This window comes from Erinaceus europaeus, chromosome 9 (assembly GCF_950295315.1).
Source record: "Erinaceus europaeus chromosome 9, mEriEur2.1, whole genome shotgun sequence".
NCBI lineage: Eukaryota > Metazoa > Chordata > Mammalia > Eulipotyphla > Erinaceidae > Erinaceus > Erinaceus europaeus.
This window is the reverse complement of record NC_080170.1, coordinates 120,331,788-120,351,737: the sequence shown is the minus strand read 5'-3', so window position 1 is coordinate 120,351,737 and position 19,950 is coordinate 120,331,788. Positions and strand designations below refer to the sequence as shown.

The 19,950-nt window shown below is 47.0% G+C and overlaps 2 protein-coding genes across 7 annotated transcripts in view; one reads left to right on the top strand and one right to left on the bottom strand.

Moving 5' to 3' along the window:
• Positions 1–9,473, bottom strand: part of ITSN1 (intersectin 1) — a 209,352-nt gene extending 199,879 nt beyond the window's left edge. For 3 of the 5 annotated variants that reach the window (XM_016186705.2, XM_060198667.1, XM_060198666.1), the window contains exon 1: positions 9,168–9,460. Coding sequence is in view for 1 of the 5 variants with exons in the window: in XM_060198669.1 (XP_060054652.1) it covers positions 9,168–9,172 (5 nt within the window). In the remaining 4 variants the exon portion in view is untranslated. Of the gene's footprint in view, positions 1–9,167 lie in introns of all 5 variants that reach the window. The other 2 variants (XM_060198668.1, XM_060198669.1) reach the window with 2 other exon arrangements.
• An 853-nt stretch (positions 9,474–10,326) lies between these two features.
• The window catches only part of CRYZL1 (crystallin zeta like 1), a 46,250-nt gene continuing 36,626 nt past the window's right edge, over positions 10,327–19,950 (top strand). The window contains exon 1 of one of the 2 annotated variants that reach the window (XM_060198658.1): positions 10,327–10,393. The gene's annotated coding sequence lies outside the window, so the exon portion shown is untranslated. The remainder of the gene's footprint in view (positions 10,394–19,950) is intronic. The other variant, XM_060198660.1, reaches the window with a different exon arrangement.

The window sequence follows — 19,950 nt, the reverse complement described above, 5'->3', positions numbered from 1 at the left end:
ATCAGAAGGCCCCGACTTGACCTGCCTGGAAAGACGTTTCTCTTTACTCTTGAGCCAATCTGTGCTTCTTCATTTGCAAATGAAAATGCTCAAATACAGTGACGAACAAGGAAGACCCTGGTGCAAGAACAACTTTCTTTTGTTTGACTTCTCTCTACTACAGTCCTTTCCTCCTCTTCCAATCACTTTAAGACTTAGTAACATGAGGGGTGGGGAGGGCAGGCAGTGGGACATCTGGTTAAGCACACAAATTAACATGTGCAAAAAACCAGGTTCAGAGCTGGGGACACAGCATAATGGTTCTGCTAAGGACTCTGATGCCTGAGGCTCTGAGGCCCCAGGTTCAATTCCCAGCCCCACCATAAGCCACAGTTGAGCAGTGTTATTGACTTCTGATTCTCACTCTCATTAAAATATTTTTTTTTAATTTTTGGTATTTTTATTTATTATTGGATAGAGACAGAGGTACTGAAGGGGGATAGAAAGGCAGAGGGGTAGGGGAGATAGCATATTAGCATAATAGTTATTCAAACAGACTCTCATGCCTGAGGCTCCAAAATCCCAGGTTCAATCCCCTGTACCACCATAAACCAGAGCTGAGCAGTGCTCTGGTGTTTCTCTGTCTCTATCTGCATCTCTCTATAAATAAATAAAATTTAAAAAAAAAAAAAAAAGGCAGAGAGACAGACAGACAACTGCAGCCCTACTTCACCACCCGTGAAGCTTCCCCCCATAAGTGGAGACCAGGGCCTTGAACTCAGATCCTTGGGCACTGTCATGTGAGCGCTTAACCAGGTGTGTCTTTGCCTGGCCCAACAAATAAAATATTGGGAAAAAAAAAAAAGGGAGTTGGGCGGTAGCGCAGCGGGTTAAGCGCACGTGGTGCAAAGCGCAAGGACCGGCGTAAGGATCCTAGTTCCAGCCCTCGGCTCCCCACCAGCAGGGGAGTCACTTCACAGGTGGTGAAGCAGGTCTGCAGGTGTCTTTCTCCCTCACTGTCTTCCCCTCCTCTCTGTTTCTCTCTGTCCTATCCAACAACAATCATAACCACAACAGTAATAAAACAAGGGCAACAAAAAGGAATAAATATTTTTTAAAAAAGAAAAAAAAAGACCCAGGTTTAAAGCCCCAGTCCCCACCTGCAGTGCTGCAGGTGACTCTCTCATTCTCCCTTTGTTTACCCTCTCCCTCTCAATTTCTGTCTCTATTCAAAATAAAAAAGAGAGAGAGAGAGAACCAGAGCATCACTCAAGCATGTGACCCAGGAACCCTCAGCTTCATGCACTCAAGTCCAGCGCTCTACTTGCCCATTTTCCCAGCTCCTTTTAGTTAACAGGCTACTGACACTTAGCACAGGGCATTTTTATAAAGCCATACATACCCCTGAGGCATGAGCTCACCACGAGACAGGAAGGTAATCTAAGAATAAAGTTAGCTGCAGGTCAAGTACACTATGATTCAACTTCTTGATATTTAGACACTAGAGTCTTGAGTCAGCAATTACACCCTTGAACAGACCTGACTCACTGAGGAATGAATGCATGCTGTGGATGTCTCCAGGGTCACTTTCCGCAGGAGGTCAAACGGCTGTGCTGTACGGAGCTGCAGAGAAATACACCTCAGCAACTGGAGAGCACTGGGAAGTCAATCCACAGATCTCTCCCTCCCCATGACCCTCCTCCAGAGAGAAGCACTAGTGAAGAGGCTGGTGGCGCTAATCCACATCTGCAAAATGACCTTTCCAACCAAACTGGGATGACCCAGGTCAGATTTAATTTGTGTCTCTGTGATTATTTTCTGATGCTGTGATGAGAGGGGGAAAACAATAATAAATTCATAACTTCCTCTTACGTCCAGGAAGATGAGGCAAAGTAGTATATTATCAGAAAAAGAATATAGCACTGAGAATGAGGAACCCTTAAAACCACAGAACATACCCTCACCAGCTTCAACTAAAATGGAGGGGTAATCTCAAGAAGTGCTAAGTGCCCAGGAAGTGGTTCAGTGGATACAGTGTTGGGCCCTCAAGCATGACATCTTGAGTCTCATACCCTGCAGTGCACGTGCCAGAGTAATGCTCTCTGGTTCTTTCTCCCATTCTCTGTCTTTTTCAATTAAAAGACTACAGGTGTGTTTTCGAGGACTCCGGACTGCAGCCATTCCCAGAAAGGGTTGGAATGGAAAAGGTTCTTCTTCCATCACACCATCTCCAGTTTGTAGCTCGGTTTTCCATCAGATAAACAAAGAACAGATCATCCATGTCGACTGTAGACTTTCTCTAAGAATCTAGACTCTGGGTCCAGGTGCTGATGCACCAGTAAAGCACAAACAACTCTATGCACAAAGACCTGGGTTCAAGCCCCCAGTCCCCACCTAGAATGAGGAAGTAGAGCTGCAGGTGTGCCCTTTCCCTACGCATTTCTCTGTCCAGAGAGAGAGAGAGAGAGAGAGAGAGAGAGAAGTGCCACCATAGTGGTGAATTTCATGCAGACTCTGGGCCTGAGCAATAATCCCAGCGACAAAAAGATAAAGAAAAAAATGAACCTATGTTGGTCTGCTTGTAAGCTCTGCTTCTGGGACCCTTTCTGCTGCATTGGTTTGGTCCCCCCTGCTTGGCACTGTGTTCTATTTACATAACCACTGTTGACTAAGCACCCTCTGCCTCCAGGGCATTGGTTTAATCCCCACTGGTTTGCGCATTTTCCTTCTCCCCGCCCCCTATCCTGGGTACTTCCTTTTTCCTGATTCTTCCGCCTCAGGAGGGATGCAGAACAGAATTGTGTTGTGATTAGAAGAGATTAGATTGTTGAACCGCATCCCCACTTGTCAATAAAGAGATACTGCTTCCCAGCTCAGCCATGAGTCCCTGGTCGTCTCTCTCTCCCGCCCGTGAAGCTAGCACGACAAACCTAGAGCTTAACAGAATTTAGGAAAATTTAACTGAACTGATGAAATCAACAGGTATATGTATCATTCACCACTATTTGAGAAATTCATACCAGTAAAGAAATACAAGTGGGGGCAGATATAATAATGGTTATACAAAGAGACATTGTTGCCTGAGGCTCTGAAGCCCCAGGTTCAACACCCTGCACCACCATAAGCTAGAGCTGTGCAGGGCTCTGGTAAAAAAATAAATAAATAGGCGGCTGGGTGGTAGTGCAAGCGGGTTAAGCGCACTGCTGTGAAGCGCAAGGTCCAGCTCAAGGATCCCAGTTCAAGCCCCTGGCTTCCACCTGCGAGGGTGGGGGGGAGGGGTCACTTCACAAGCAATGAAGCAGGTCTGCAGGTGTCTTATCTTTCTCTCCCCCTCTCTGTCTTCCCCTCCTCTCTCCATTTCACTCTGTCCTATCCGGCAACAACATCAATAACAACAATAACCACAGTAACGATAAAAACAAGGGCAACAAAAAGGAACGCACTCTCTCTCTCTCTCTCTCTCTCTCTCTGAGGCCCCTCCCCTGCATCCTAGAAGAACATTCCCATGGGCTGTTTCCAGTCTCCAAAATGGCCAACATGGAAGAGACATATGGCCATCTTGAGAATCACACCTCTGGCTGTGACCTTAGGTTTGTCTCCAAGGCCAAGTCCAGACGACAAGTGAACTTGTCTTCTCTTTGACTCTGACCCTGTTTTCCAGGCAGAGGCCCTTTGGGGGAACTAGGCTGTTTTGAGGAGGTAGTGCCAGGCAGTAGAGGGGGTCTACAAGGGGGACCAAATCTTCAACTCGAAGGATTCCAACCTGAACCCCACCCAACATGAAGATGCAGCTGGGAGCACCTACATTATTCCAAAACAGAAATCAAGCTGGTGAAAACGTACGCATATGTCCATAGCGGATCTGGCAGACAACGGCAATCGGAGGAAGCACAACAGACTTTCATGCCCGAGGCACCAGAAGTCTCTGGTTCAATCCTTGATGCCACAAGTCAGAAATGAGCAGTGTGCTCCTTTGCCATGCGGCTCAGGCTCAAGCCTGGTCCCCACCACGCTGGAGGAAGTTCCTCCGCTGGTGTGTAATTATGTGTGTCTGCTTCTCAAATCTCTATCTGAATAAGTCAGCCCAAAGCAATAACGTCTGGGATTACCAAAAAAGCAAAAATGAAAAAGAAAAGAGAAAGAAAATCTGCTTAATTACATTACAGCACATATTCATAGAAGTGAAGTCCTGCATGGTGCTCTGATCTCTTTCATAAAATACGGAAATAAAATTCTGCCTAGCCACTTGCTCACTTACTAGTTACTGAATTGCAGGTAACTAGGCTTCCAAAACATGTTCACTTAAAAAAAAAAAAGAGCTTCCATGACAATTGAGTGAGTTAATGCTCATGAAGACCACACAGCAAAATGACTTGGTAAGTAGTGTTAGCCATCACTTACTTCAAGTTTTGTGAGTTTATCACAACCCTAAGCATAACAGATGACAGTACCCCCTTCTCTCTGCTAAAAATAACTGTCACAGTTCAAGTTGTTTAAATAAAGGTGTGGGGGGGGAGTCTAGACCTTTCTAAATAGCACACTAAAAACTTTTATCAAAAGCCTTGAAATTCAGCATATACATTGATCCTAAAACCCCACATCTAGAAACTCATTTCAGTGGGCAGGCGGGAGCAGTGGGACTCTCAGGCATCGATAGACAGACACATGCAGGTAGACGACTGACTGACAGCACAAACTAACACAGAGGAAAATAAACTGGTGTGTTAGTTTGGTCAGGCTGCTATGTCAGCAGTAGAGGACACACCTCACATATATGACACCCTGGGCTTGATCGCTAGCACCAAAACACCAGATTACTATTAGTCTTTTCCTGATCCAGGGTCAACCCAGGTTGTAGCAGTGCCCACATCATGTCAGGTCACTCATGGTAGGGCACACACCCTACCCAGTGAGCTATGTCTCTGGCCCCCAAACAATTACTTATCATAGACCCATAAAACAGTCTGTGTCCAAACTGGTATGACTGACACCACATTTAAAGCTTTACAAGAAGTCCAGGAAGCAGCCCCAGAGTGGCTGGATTTGGCAGCACGAGGTCTTGAGTTTGATCCCATTAAATATGCCAGAGGGACGCTCTGATTCTCTCTTGCATGTTAATCAATGAATACCTCTTTTTTGAAGCTAAGGAAGTAAAGAAAGGTACAAAGTAGTCATGTGTGTAACAGAATTTCATTTTTGTTGCCGAAATTTGAAAATGCTCACCACGTACATACAAAAGTACTTAGAGCTATGAATTTACTTGGGATACTTAAGAGTGTTTTCTAGTTTTTTGCATTTCATTTTTTTCTACCATAAACTTCTTTAAAACACTGATTGTTAGCTGGTCATCATAAATCATCCATTTGATTCTGAAATAGCACATCTGAGCAGAGACAAAGTTTAGCTTTATTTAGAAAAAGTATGTACATATATTTGACAGACCACTAAATACTTTTAACGGTTAGTCTTTCATTCAGTTAAGAAATTATACAAACTTAGTACCAAGAAATTAGCAAGAGTCCTTTTTTCAAGCAATGGATGTTCACATAATACCATAAAATTCAGAAGAACAAAAGTTAGATGGGAAACCTAGGAGGTGGCATAGTGGTTAAAGTACCGGACTGATAAGCACAAGGTCCGGAGTTTGGTTCTCAGCATCACATGTGCCAGACTGCTGCTCTAGTAACCTCTCTCTTCTCTATCACTACTGAGTAATGTATTTTTTTTTGTTACATAGGCTGACTTTTGAGTTGCATATATTGTTAGACACCCAATTCTTTTTCTTTCCCCTTTTGTCACACTTGTTTTGTATTGTTGTTGTAGTTATTATGATTGTTGTTATTTTTGTCATTGTCGTTAGATAGGATAGAGAGAAACGGAGAGAGGAAGGGAAGACAGAGAGGGGGAGAGAAAGATAGACACCTGCAGACCTGCTTCACCGCCTGTGAAGCGACTTCCCTGCAGGTGGGGAGTCAGCGGCTGGAACCGGGATCCTTACGCTTTGCGCCACGTGAGCTTAACCCGCTGTGCTTCCGCCCACCCCACCCCCAATTCTTTATCATTACTTGAATATTTAGGAAGGACATGGAAAAGTACACAGAAAAGCTAAAACTTCATTTGCTATCATTCCATTTTCAGCTGAGCAAACTGAGGCATCACAGTTCAGAACACCAGAGCAAAGTCACCGGCTAAGTGTGGTCAGACCCAATACCCTCCAGAGCTTGCCTTCTTAACTACCAGGCAGCCTCAACTATATCAAAGCTCTTTATGGGGCCCTTGGCTGGACTCTTGAAAAAAGACAAAAGAGCAAAGGTCATATTTAGTAGTAAGAAAGAGGAAACTGGGAAAAAATATATCAATCTTCTAAGTATTTTTGGAAAGCAATTTTATGACATCAGATTGGGCTTAACTTAGCATATGAAGCAGTATTTTGATACATGATGCCAGTAATCTACTACTGCACTGACTGAAATTTATATTTGGAGCATCAAAAGAAACATTTTGCTAGGAGCCTTTTCCCAGTTCAATGCCTTGAGCCTTCTAAATGTTCTCTCCTTTCAGAGGCAGCCAACCTTACAGAAATTACTAGTGTACAGTGCTCGTGGCTCCTAATTTATAAAAATCAGTGACTAAGGGAGTCAGGTGGTAGTGCAGCGGGTTAAGCGCATGTGGCGCAAAGTGCAAGCACCAGCATAAAGATCCCGATTGGAGACCCCCGCTCCCCACCTGCAGGGAAGTCACTTCACAGTCGGTGAAGCAGGTCTGCAGGTGTCTACTTTTCTCTCCCCCTCTCTGTCTTCCCCTCCTCTCTCCATTTCTCTCTGTCCTATCCAACAACAAAGGCATCAATAATAACTACAACAATAAAAATAATAATAGGGGCAACAATAAGGAATAAATAAATATAAAATTTTTTTAAAAAAAAGAGTAAAAATCAGTGACTCAAAGTTAACTAAGATTGCCGTTACAAGTAGGTTTAAAATGGTATCCTTGCTGTGAAATAGTTCACTGGCTGACTCTTAACTATTTAGAGATTGTCCAGGCACTGTCTAGGTGCTAGGAATCTGATGACTATCCAAACCGCCTGCCTCTTTGTAATGTACTACAGGTGCCACACATATCTGAATGTCATGGTTCTCCTTGAGAGGCACAAAGTGGCCACAGAGCTGAAGCTTCCTCCGATGGGGGGGACGGGGCAGACTCAACCACCACGGTGCCCACAGCAAAGCAGCACACCAACCAAGTGAGTTGTTTTGTGGGCTGTGGTCAGTTTGTTATTAGAATAAACTACATGCTCTCATTTCCAACAACCTCTGCTAACGCTGATGGTTGATGTGAGGTTCAAACTTTGTGAGACCCACCAGTAAGTGAATTCACTGATCCATTGGGAAGCAATCATTTCAGGCAGAGAAGATCTTTGAAAGGACAGTGGAATTTGAACTGAGTAATCTAAACCCAACCCTCCAGTAATCCATATGCTTTCATTCAGTCATTCATAAATACAGCCAAAGTCAACGGATGGGTAAGCTTAGAGAAATTCACCACCACCTTCTCTACCAGGAAATCTGCATTTGCCTGAATCTTGGCTTTCCCGAGAAGGATGAAAGTTCTACTACCAAGATTCCAGATAACTGCAAAGAAAAAGGAAACTGCTGGTCAACTGCAAAAGGGAAAAAAAAAATGCTAAGCAGGACAAACATTTCAGGGAAAACAACTTAGTTGTTACCATTCATTTTATGCCCTATTTCACAATGCTTAGTATCTGAACAGTCCACAGGGTTCCAAAGTACATCAAAAATGTGCTCATTTCCTCTCTCACTCAGACAGAATAATAATAGAGCTTCGTAAGGGGACCTTGTGCCTAGGCAATTTCAGTAGATGCCATCTTAGACACAGCTTTTTTTTTAGTCTTTTTTAGTGCTGGCTCAGATGCCATTCTTATTGGAGCTACTTAAAAGGAAGGGTTCTATCACTGGAACAACATCGCTCAATTACTGTCCCTCACTCCCGACTCTGATTACTTTGAGAAGTTCCTGGACTCCTGACACTTTGGCTACTAGATACATACACTAGATACAGATGTATTCAGTTACCAGCAGGCACCGGGCAAAAACCTTAGTACTGATAAAACTCACTGCAAGAACACAGTACTTTGTTCCAGAGAACGACAGCAATCTTCACTTTGTGTTTAAGCTTCTGCATCTAAAGGGGGGGAGGAAAGGTATCACGACATTCTTCCTATTTTATTATAGAGGTGGAGCTCCACAAAATAATCAGAGGTCTGCAGGGTTCTGCCCACCCACCCACCCCCATCCCCTTAATCCATGATTTCTCTGCCTGTGCTTCATGGCTTCAGGGGGATTAGTCAAAACTGTCTCTCCGGTGACAGAACCGAAATCTTTCCAAAGGCATCAGCTTGTATACAGCCACACTTTCTTTTCTTTTTTTTTTTTTTTTGGCGGCACCTATTTTTATTCTGTGTACGTTTTGACCTCGCCAATAGCTGGAGAATGGGTGCCAGCGGCTCGGCACAAAGAAATGCATCCCGCTGGGGCTCTCAGCTCGTATTTGCACATCTCAGCCCGCTGCGAGCCGTGCAAAGTTCTCTGGAGGCGAGGAAGGGAGGGAGGCGACAGGAGGGGACGCTGGTGATTTTTCTCTTTCTTTCTTTTTTATCAGGAGCCTCCCGGAGCTCCCCTCCTCCCCGGCCCCCACCCCCCACCCCGCTCGCCTGCACGTCTGCAAAAGCCCAAGCCTCCTGCGGCCCGGAGGGCAACAAAAGATGCCCGGCGGAGACGCGGCGGCCGAGCGGGCTGGGGAGCCCGGGGTGCGAGCACAGTCCGGGCAGGGGCGCCGCGGGGCTCGCCGGGCCTGGTCCGCGGCCGCCCGGGGTCGCTGCGCCCCGCGGGGCGGAGAGGCGGCGGCGGAGACGCGGGGCACCGAGCGCGCCGCAGTGACCGGGTCTGCGGGCTCCCGGAGGCGGCGTGCGGGGCCCGGGGCGCCAGGCCGGGCAGCCCGGGGCTCGGCCGCCCGCCACCCCGCAGCGCCCCCCCTGCCGGCCGGCCCGCGAGCCCGCCGCCCCCCGAGCGTGGAAGGACGCGGAGACGGGCCGCGCCTCCCCGGCGCGCGGTGAAGGGCGGCCCCCGGCGACCCCCGCGCCGCCCCCCGCGCCAGGCCGCGCTCCTCACCTCATCTCCGGGCGGGTCCGCGCCGCTGCCCCCGGGGGACAAATCAGTGCAGCTCCCTCGACGCGGGCAGGGACGCAGGAGCCGCGGCCCCGCACACCATCCCCGCGCGCCTCTCCGCGCGTCCCGGAGCCCGCTCGGGGCGCTCCCTCGCGGGCCGCCGTAGTACGGAGCAACCAAGCTGCGCGCCCGCCCGCCCGCCCGCTCGCTCCTCCGCTCGTCCGCTCCCGACCCTCCCTCGATCCCTCGCTCCCTAGCTCCCTCTCTCCCGCCTCTCTCCTCCGCGCCCGCCGCCGCCTCCTCCCTCCGCACCCCCGTGGGTCCGCCCACCGATGGGTGTGGTCACGGCGCCTGACCAATCGGAATAAAGAAACCGCACCGCCCCACCGCCTTCGGCCCCGCCCACAACAGAGGGATCCCATTTAAAAAAAAAAGCCGAGAAGAATGACAGCTGGTTCAACCAATCAGCACGCTGACGGAGGGCGGCCGTCGAGGACGTTTTCCGCCCCGCCTCCCTTCCTGAAGGCGTGCCCAGAGACTACGGGGCTGAGTGGACGCCGGGCCAACTTTGGGGCGTTTTAGGCTAGGATTTCCATCTGTCTGTGGCCGTGCGAGGTGCTAATTAGGACGCATTCCACTAATTTAGTTACGGGAGCTTTGGAGAGAAAGAATGAGCCGGTGGTCCTGGAGGTGGCGCAGTGGATAAAGCACTGGACTCTCAAGCATGAGGTTCTGAGTTCGATCCCCGGCAGCACATATACCAGAGTGATGTCTGGTTCTTCCTCTCTCTCTCTTCTCCTATCTTTCTCATTAATAAATAAATAAAATATTCTTAAAAAGAGAGAGAGAGAGAGAATGAGACGAAGGTGAAAAGGGAGACAGGGGCATCACCCGAGGTAGATGGCAAGGGACACGATGGGAATGAAAGAAAGGTGTGGCCTGGCCATGAAATTTGCATCAAGAGGGAACCCCTCCAGGCAACCCCAACTTCACCCCGGGTATTGGTCACCCGGGGCAGGGAGCCGCCCGCTGCTCCGCGCACAGCATGACGGGAGATGTAGTTCCGAGGCCGGTTGCTATGGCGTACGCTACAACTTCCGGAAGTCCGAGAGGGACCGGAGGCCGGGCCAATGAAAGTAGCCTGTGGGCACTCGGGGGCGGGTCCTCTGGAGAAGGGATCCAAGGTGGCGGCGGTGCGGGCGCCGGCCGTTGGGGCGATTCGCAGGCAGGTGAGCCCCGCGGGAGCGCGATCTGTCGTCTGTCGAAATCGGGCGGGGAGCGGCGGGGGGCGGAGAGACACCCCTCGGAGGCTCCCAGCCGTGGGCGTTCAGGGGATCGGGTCGGAGTCCGGCCTCAGCTGCTCTCGGACCCTGGCCTGGCTGAGCCGAGGGGCGGGGAGGACGAGACGGGATGGCTTCCAGCTCTCGCTGCACGTGTGAGGAGGCAGATGTCTGCAAGTCCTCCTCCACGGACTCTCCCAGTTTAGGTCCCCGCCCCTGCCACGGCCTCGGGCTGGGTGTGGGGGGAGGCGGCGAGCCCGACAGTCTGCCGGCATCCGGGCCTGGAAATGTGCATTGCTGAGCAGCTTCCTGGGGCTCATCTTCCCCATTAGGACGCCCATCACGGTTCTCCGTAAGCTCCGGCTCACGCCTGTCTAATGTCAGCTACGTTGGCCATTCAGATGTCTTTGAGAGTAGCCACGTTAAAAATGAATGAATGAATGAATGAATGAATGAATGAATGAGAAAGAAAGAAAGAAAGAGAAAGAAAGGTCGGGGAGACAGCATAGTGGTTCTGCAAAAGACTTTCATGCCTGAGGCTCCGAGGACCCAGGTTCAATCTCCAGCACCATCAGAAACCCGAGCTGAACAGTGCTCTGGTCTTGCACTGTGTCTTTCTCTCTGATGGAAATAAAATTTAAACGGGGGAGGGGGGGTGGGGCCTGGGAGGTGAGGTGGCACGGTGGACAAAGCATTGGACTCTGAAACCTGAGGTCTTGTGTTCGTTTTCCAGGGATCCCGTGTGTCAGGGTGTTGCTCTGCTTCTCGATATATATGATTAATAAATGAATAAAGTACTAAAATAGAAAAAAAGAAAGACAAGAAACCAGTGCAATTTAATGTCTTGCCCAACAAACCCCGAATGTAATCGTTGCAACACATCGTTAAATATTTAAAAACTTAGAGGTTCTCCTCTGTCCCCACCCCCTATGTTGTCTGCAAGGTCTGATGTGTACTTTGCACTGACAGAACAATTCATCCGCCCCTAGATGCAGTGCTAGTGCTCGGTAACCACCTGGAACCGGTGGCCTCTGCTCTTATGAGACCATCTCATAACCCACAGCAGACACTAAAAGGTGTGAAAGCTCCAGTTGTACCTGGCCAAACCAAAGATGGGCTTTGAAACTCCTGGCATAGTTTCTCTGCACCATTTACAGAATTAGTTAAAACAGCCTATGTGTATTGAATGCTTATGTTTGTGCCAGGCATTGTACTGAGCATAATCCTTCCAGCTGTGGGTGTGTGTTTTTTTGTTGTTTTGTTTTGTTATTTATTTTTCCCTTTTGTTGCCCTTGTTTTTTTTATTGTTGTTGTAGTTGTTATTGTTGCTGTTATTGATGTTGTCGTTGTTGGATAGGACAGAGAGAAATGGAGAGAGGAGGAGGAGACAGAGAGGGGGAGAGAAAGACAGACACCTGCAGACCTGCTTCACCGCCTGTGAAGCGACTCCCCTGCAGGTGGGGAGCCGGGGGCTCAAACCTGGATCCTTATGTGGGTCCTTATGCTTTGTGCCATGTGCGCTTAACACATTGCGCCACCACCCGACCCCCCGGTGTGTGAGTTTTTACCATAACACTGTTCAGCACTGGTATTGGGGAGTGAACCTGGAGCTTTGACCCTCAGGCATGAAAGGTTTTTTTTTTTTTTTTTTTTTTTTTGCCTAACCATTATGCTATCTCCCCCACCCAAATTACAGCCACCTTTTACAGTTACTACTACCACCCCTGTTTTACAGATCCACATAGCAGGGATAGGATTAAAGGTCCCAGAGTCAAGGGACAGGCGGTGGTACACACAGCTGAGCACATACATTGCCATGCTCAAGGACCGAGGGTTCAAGCCCCAGCTCCCTAACTGCAAGGGGGATGCTTCATGCACTGTGAAGCAAGTACTTCGAGTGTCTGTCTCTTTCTCTGTCTCCTCCTCCATTCTCAACTTCTCTGTCTTAGCAAATTAAAAATAATAATAATAATGAGGAAAAACTGGAAAAATAGCTGCTGGTAACGGTGGATTTGTAGTGCTGGCACCAAGCCCAAGCGATAACCATGGTGGCAATTAAAAACCAAAAACCACAGCCTAAAATCAGGTAACCGAGTAAGTAGCAGGAGCTGAAGTTCACACTAAGGTGAGCTGCGTCATCTAAATCCTATCCCTCAAGCACTGCTTACCATGCTTTGCACTTCACTGACACCTGTGTTCTACATCATGGCAGGGATGTTACCATCTGAACAGAAGGGTCTCCATGAAAGCTCAGATTGCTCGCCAGCTCCAGTGAGATATGTTTGGCTTTACAAGTATCCATGCTGTGCACTGAGAAAATTCTAGATTAAAGAAGTTGTTCAAACTCTCAGATTCTTTAAAGCTCTGCACCAGTACTGTTTCCCAGCAGTGTGTCTTCATTGATCTGTGTATCTCCTTGAATAAAGATGACAAAACTTAAGAATTCTTTTCTTGGGAGTCTGGCGGTGGTGCAGCGGGTTAACCACAGGTGGCACAAAGCCAAGAACCAGCACTAGGATCCCGGTTCGAGCCCCCGGCTCCCCACCTGCGGGGGAGTCTCACTTCACAGGTGGTGAAGCAGGTCTGCAGGTGTCTGTCTTTCTCTCCCCCTCTCTGTCTTCCCCTCCTCTCTCCATTTCTCTCTGTCCTATCTAACGACGACATCAATTAGCTTTGTATAAAATTTAATCTGTTTTACTTTATAGATTACAGTAAATATTCATCTTGGAATATTTTCCTTAGTTGTCAATTAGTTAATAAAATATACATAGTATTTAGTGAGTTATTTAACTAAAATTGCAATTCCTGTGGGCAGGCAAATAGCGCAGCAGCCAGAGCACAGCTTTGCTTGCCTGACTTGCCAGTTCAGTCCTTCCTTCATTCCTCGACTCACAGGGCACCGTTCTGACTTTCTCTCATGCGACACTATCACTTAGGAAATAAGTATTTCTTTTCAGTTTCCCATTACAGCAAGATTTGATTTCTGAAGATCCCATAGGGAGGGGCTACGTGGTGGCACACCCGGTTGGACACACATATTACAGTGTTCAAGGACCCAGGCTCAAGCCCCCAGTCCCGTCCTGCAGTGGGAAAGCCTCACGAGCAGTGCTGCATGTCTCTCCTACTCTGCCTCCCCCATCCCTCTCAGTTTCTCTCTACTCAAAATAAATAAATAACTAAAAAAGTTAAAGACAGATCCTAAACATTTACAAACCGTGATGATAGCTGGTGGGAAGTAAGACGGGCCGGATCCTTTGGAGAAGAGGGGTGCCATACAGACTGAGGAGGACGCCCCAAGTGCTATCTTCTCCCCACAGTCTGCACCGCCTCAGCATTAAGCTGGCATTCAGGGTAAGCTCATTCATCACGCTCCTGACTTCATTGTTTCCTGGTGCTACAATATGGGAAAATATGACCCCCCCCAACTCAGAATTATCATGAATTCCATTAAATGGCCCAATGTCGAATAGTGACTGCAGTGGACATTTGCCATCACTGATGTAATTACCATGCCCTGGAGTAGTTAGCAAAAAACTCTCCAGGAAGAAATCCTAAATGAAAAAGGTGTGTGTGTGTGTGTGTTTCATTGCTTAAAATATTTGGGGCAGGGAGATCACATAATAGTTACGCAAAGAGATTCTTATGCCTGAGGCTTCAAGGTCTCAGGTTCAGTCCCCCTCACCACCGTAAACCAGAGCTGAGCAGTGCTCTAGTAAAACAAACAATATATATATATATATGTAGTCGGGCAGTAGCATAGTGGGTTAAGTGCACGTGGCACAAATCTCACGGACTGGCCTAAGGATCCCGGTTTGGGCCCCCGGCTCCCCACCTGTAGGAGAGTCGCTTCATAAGCGGTGAAGCAGGTCTGCAGGTGTCTGTCTTTCTCTCCCTCTCTCTTGTCTTCCCCTCCTCTCTCCATTTCTCTCTGTCCTATCGAACAACGATGACATCAAGAACAACAATAATAACTACAACAAAACAACAAGGGCAACAAAAATATTATATATTTGGATAGAAATAGTAATCAAGAAGAGGGAAATAGGGAGAGAGAGAGAGAGAGAGAGAGAGAGACCTGCAGCACTGCTTCACTGCTTGTGAAGCCTCCCCCTTTCAGGGACTTGAACCTGGGTTCTTGCACATGGTAACATGTACTCAACTGGTTGTGCTACTGCCAGACCCCAGTTTTTTTAGTTGTTGCTATTGTTTGTTTTTATTTTTAAAATATTTTTATTTTATTTTAAATGAGAAAGAATAGATACAGAGGGAAAGAGAGAGACCAGAACGCTGCTCAGTACTGGCTTACGTTTGTGCTGGGGATTGAACCTGGGACCTCAGACTTAGAAGGCTTTTGGATAACCACTGTACTGTCTCCCCAGCCCTTTTATTTATTCTTTTAATGTCACTAGGGTTATTTTTTTTTACTTCTTTATTGGTGGATTGTAATCTGTTAAGAATGGTGAATTCACCTTCTTTACCCCATCTTGAATGGAGCTTGAAAGAATCATGTGAAGTGAGATAAGTAAGTCAGAAACAAAAAGATGAATATGGGATGATTTTACTCATAGACACAAGCTGAAAAAGATCAGTAGGGAAAACACTAAGCAGAACTTGGACTGGAGTTGGTGTATTGCACCAAAGTAAAAGACTCTGGGGTGGGGGGAGGGTTCAGGTCCTGGAACACGATGGCAGAGGAGGACCTAGCGGGGCTGAATTGTTCTGTGGAAATGTTATGCATGTGCAAACTATTGTATTTTACTGCCACCAGGATCAATGCTGGGGCTTGGTGCCGGCACTACGAATCCACTGCTCCTGGCAGCAGTCTTTTTTTTTGTTTGTTTGTTTTTTTCTACTTGGCTTTTGACAGCACAGAAAGAAATGAAGAAGGGAAGATAGACACCTGCAGACCTGCTTCACCGCTCATGAAGCACCCTCCCTGCAGGTGGAAACCGGGGCTCACACCTGGATCCTTGTGCATGGTGGTATGTGTGCTTAACCCGATGCACCCTCGCCCGGCCCCCGCTGTTTTTAAAGAGTTGTTATTTAGTGATTATTGGAGAGGGAGAGAAAGAAGCAGAGCATCATAGTACATAGGAGGCTACCTATGCGGCTCAGGAGCGCATGCGTGAGAGTCCAGTGCTGGACCTCCTGCGCCACCTGCTGGACCATAAAAGCCATGCTACAAATAGTAACAAATTAAATTCTCTTTAAGGCTGAACAGCTCATCAGAAATGTTTAGAGACCCGGTGGCCAGGCAGTGGAAGCACCAGGTGGAGCGCACACAGACCCATGCCCAGTCCCCCAGTCCCCACCTGCAGGGGTGGGGGGAAGCTTCACTTGCAGTGAAACGGTCCTGCTGGTGGCTCTCTCTCTCCTCATCTCCCGCTCCCCTCTCAATTTCTCTCTGTCTACTATCAAGTAAATAAATAAATTTAAAGAAAAGGTCCTGGGGAGTGGCACAGTGGATAAAGCATTGGACTCTCAAGCATGAGATTCTGAGTTCAGTCTCCAGCAGCACATGTACCAGAGTGATGTCTGGTTCTCTCTCCTATCCCTCTCATTAATAATTTTTTTTTTTTTAAAGTCTTGTTGTCGGGAGCCTTGTTCTAGACACATTGAAGAAGGACTTGTTGCTCAGACAGTATGATCTCTCCAGGCAAACACTTGTTTCTGGTTCTTCTTGCTTCTGCTTGAAACATACATTATATCAAATAGAAATGTTTGGGACTGGATTGGCTACACTTTAGAGTAACAGCTTTCTTTTTATATATATATTATTTATTTTCCCTTTTGTCGCCCTTTTTTTTATTGTTGTAGTTATTGTTGCTATTGATGTCGTCGTTGGATAGGACAGAGAAATGGAGAGGGGAGGGGAAGACAAAGAGGGGAGAGAAAGACAGACACCTGCAGACCTGCTTCACGGCCTGTGAAGAGACTCCCCTGCAGGTGGGGAGCCGGGGGCTGGAACTGGGATCCTTACCTTGGTCCTTGTGCTTTGAGCCACAAGCGCTTAACCCACTGCGCTACCGGCAGAGAATAACAGCTTTCTTTTTTTTTTTTTTTCCCCGTAGTTTTCCTTTTCTTTAAATTCCTTTTAGGGGCCAGGTGGTGGTGCACCTGGTTGAGCGCACATGTTACAATGCACAAGGACACAGGTTCGAGCTTCTGGTCCCCACCTGCAGGGGGAATGCCTTGCAAGTGGTGATGCAGGGCTGCAGGCGTCTCTCTGTCTCTCTCCCTCTTTAGCTCCCCCTTCCCTCTCGATTTCTGGCTGTCTCTAGCCAATAAATGAATAAAGAACAATAAAGAAATTTCTTTAATTAATTAATTATTTAATTTTTGCTAGAGAGACCAACACCAGAGCACTGCTCAGCTCTGACTTACAGTGGTGCTGGTGACTAAAAGTCTTTTGTGGGGAGTCGGGCAGTAGCGCAGCGGATTAAGCGCACGTGGCGCAATGCAAGGACCCGCATAAGGATCCCGGTTCAAGCCCCTGGCTCCCCACCTGCAGGGGAGTCGCTTCACAGGCGGTGAAGCAGGTCTGCAGGTCTCTGTCTTTCTCTCCCTCTCTGTCTTCCCCTCCTCTCTCCATTTCTCTCTGTCCTATCCAACAACAACGACATCAATAATAACTACAGCAATAAAACAACAAGGGCAACAAAAGGGAATAAAGTAAATATTTTTTTAAAAAAATCTTTTGCACAGCCACTATGCTGTCTCCCCAGCCCATTCTGACCATGACTTTTAACCAGGTGTTTGGGCACATCATCATTTAGTACATTTCTTTGAACTGATGAGTAGCAGTGTACAGCAAATGTCACAGATGACAGAGAACATTGTCAGAACTTAATATTCTGACACTTCTGCAATGTCAGTGAAGAATTATCAGTGCACTGGTCCCGACATGAAAAGTCATCTTTCAGAGTTGATGTCACCTAGTTTATTCTGTCACCTAATTTCTTCACAGTATAGCTGGGCTTCCCTTAAAGTAAGGTAAATGAAGGTAGGAGAAAGCCAGGCAGTGGCACACCCTGTTAAGCGCACAAAGGAGTAAACACAAGTACATGTGCGAGGGTCCGGGTTCAAGCCCCTGGCTCCCCACCAGCAGGGAGGACACTTCACAACCGGTGAAGCAAATCTGCAGCTCTCTATCTACCTACCTATCTATCTTTATTTCTTTTTAATTTTTAAAAAATATTTGTTTATCTCCTTTTGTTGCCCTTGTTATTTTATTTTATTTTTTTTAATAAGACATTTTATTTATTTTATTCTTTTTTTATTTTTTATTTAAGAAAGGATTAATGAACAAAAACATAAGGTAGGAGGGGTACAACTCCACACAATTCCCACCACCCAATCTCCATAACCCACCCCCTCCCATGAAAGCTTTCCCATTCTCTAGCCCTCTGGGAGCATGGACCCAGGGTCATTGAAGGTTGCAGAAGGTAGAAGGTCTGGCTTCTGTAATTGCTTCCCCGCTGAACATGGGCTTGTTATTTTATTGTTGTAGTTATTGTTGTTCTTGATGTCGTCATTGTTGGATAGACAGTGAGAAATGGAGAGAGGAGGGGAAGACAGAGGGGGAGAGAAAGACAGACACCTGCAAACCTGCTTCACCGCCTGTGAAGCGACTCCCCTGCAGGTGGGGAGCCGGGGGCTCCAACCAGGATTCTTACGCAGGTCCTTGCACTTGGCCCCACATGCGCTTAACCTGCTGCACTACCGCCTGACTCCTTCTATCTTTTTTATTATTATTATTTTATTCATTAATGAGAAAGCTAGGAGGAGAGAGAAAGAACCAGACATCACTCTGGCACATGTGCTGCCAGGGATTGAACTCAGGACTTCATGCTTGAGAGTCCAAAGCTTTATCACTGCACCACTTCCCAGACAACTCTTTCTATCTCCCCTTCCTCTCTCAATTTCTCTCTATGGAGAAAAATGGTCTCAAGGGGCAGTGAATTTATAGTGCTGGCACCAAGCCCCAGCAATAACTCTGGAGTCAAAAAATAAAGAAAGAAGAAGAAGAAAAGAAAAATAAAATGAGAGTAGGTTAGAACCAACTTAATCCAGAAAGACAATATATATATACATATATATGTGTATATATATATATATATATATATATATATATATATATAAGGAGTTTGTGTCAGGGAATAATCAAAATTTGAACCTGTCGGAAGAACTTGCACTCTCAGAAATTAAGTTGTCCATTAAGTGACACACAATGGGAGGAGGAAAAGTAATGAAGCCAGGACCCGACCTGAAGCTTTGCAGTGAGACCACACATCATATGTGGGCCGCCAAAGCCAGAAAGGAGCTGGTCAGCCAGCACATCAGAAAGAAAAGGGAGGCTTTGTGGTCGGCAGCTTACTCCAGAGGAGGAGTCCTAAGAGCCTTGACTTGGGGTTGCTTTCCCGGCTGCAGACACCTGAGGAAGGGAAGGAGACTAGTTTGATGGCACTTAGTTTTGAGGTCAGTCTCATACTGCACGTGTAGGTGAAGAATGGTCGGTAGAGGTTTTATTTATAATTAGTAACTGATGAGCTTCCGAGGGGATTAAATGTAGCAGAGCAAGTAGAGTTCGGTTGCTGCTAGAGCTAATGAGAAGCCATTGGGAGTTTCTTCCCATCGATTTTTCTACAATATTTATTTATTTATTTATTCCCCTTTGTTCCCTGTTTTATTGTTGTAGCTATTGATGTCGTCGTTGTTGGATAGGACAGAGAGAAATGGAGAGAGATGGGGAAGACAGAGAGGGGGAGAGAAAGACAGACACCTGCAGACCTGCTTCACCGCCTGTGAAGCGACTCCCCTGCAGGTGGGGAGCCCGGGGCGCCAATTGGGATCCTTATGCCGGTCCTTGCGCTTTGCGCCACATGCGCTCAACCCACTGCGCCACCGCCCGACTCCCAACTTAATGCTTTTTGTGTGTCCTTATTCATTAGAGAGAGATAACCAGAAAGAGGGAGAACTAGAGCATCTCTATAGCATGTCTGATTGCAATGACCAAACTTAAAACTCCCATCTTTTAAGTCCGATTCTTTAGCTGCTGAGTCACCTCCCAGGCTGAAATCTTTATGCTTTTTACAGAGCATATTAGCCTTTTTTTTTTTTTTAGATTTTTTATTTTTTATTTATTTTTTGCCTCCAGAGTTATTTGCTGGGGCTCAGTACCTGCACCACGAATACAAATTCACTGCTCCTGAAAGCAATTTTTTTTTCCTTTTTTGTTGCCTTTGTTGTTTTATCGTTGTTGTGGTTATTAGTATTATTATTATTGTTATTGATGTCGTTGTTGGATAGGACAGAGAGAAATGGAGAGAGGAGGGGAAGACAGAGGGGAGAAGAGAAAGACAAGTGTTCCATTGCCCAAGAAGCTATTCAGACCTTGAATTCCATCCTTTCAGCCATTGTCTTGGTGTTAAGGATTTGCTATTTATTTGAGAGGGTGGCTGCAAAAGATATTTTTCCTTAATTTTCTTCTAGCCACTCATGTAAAA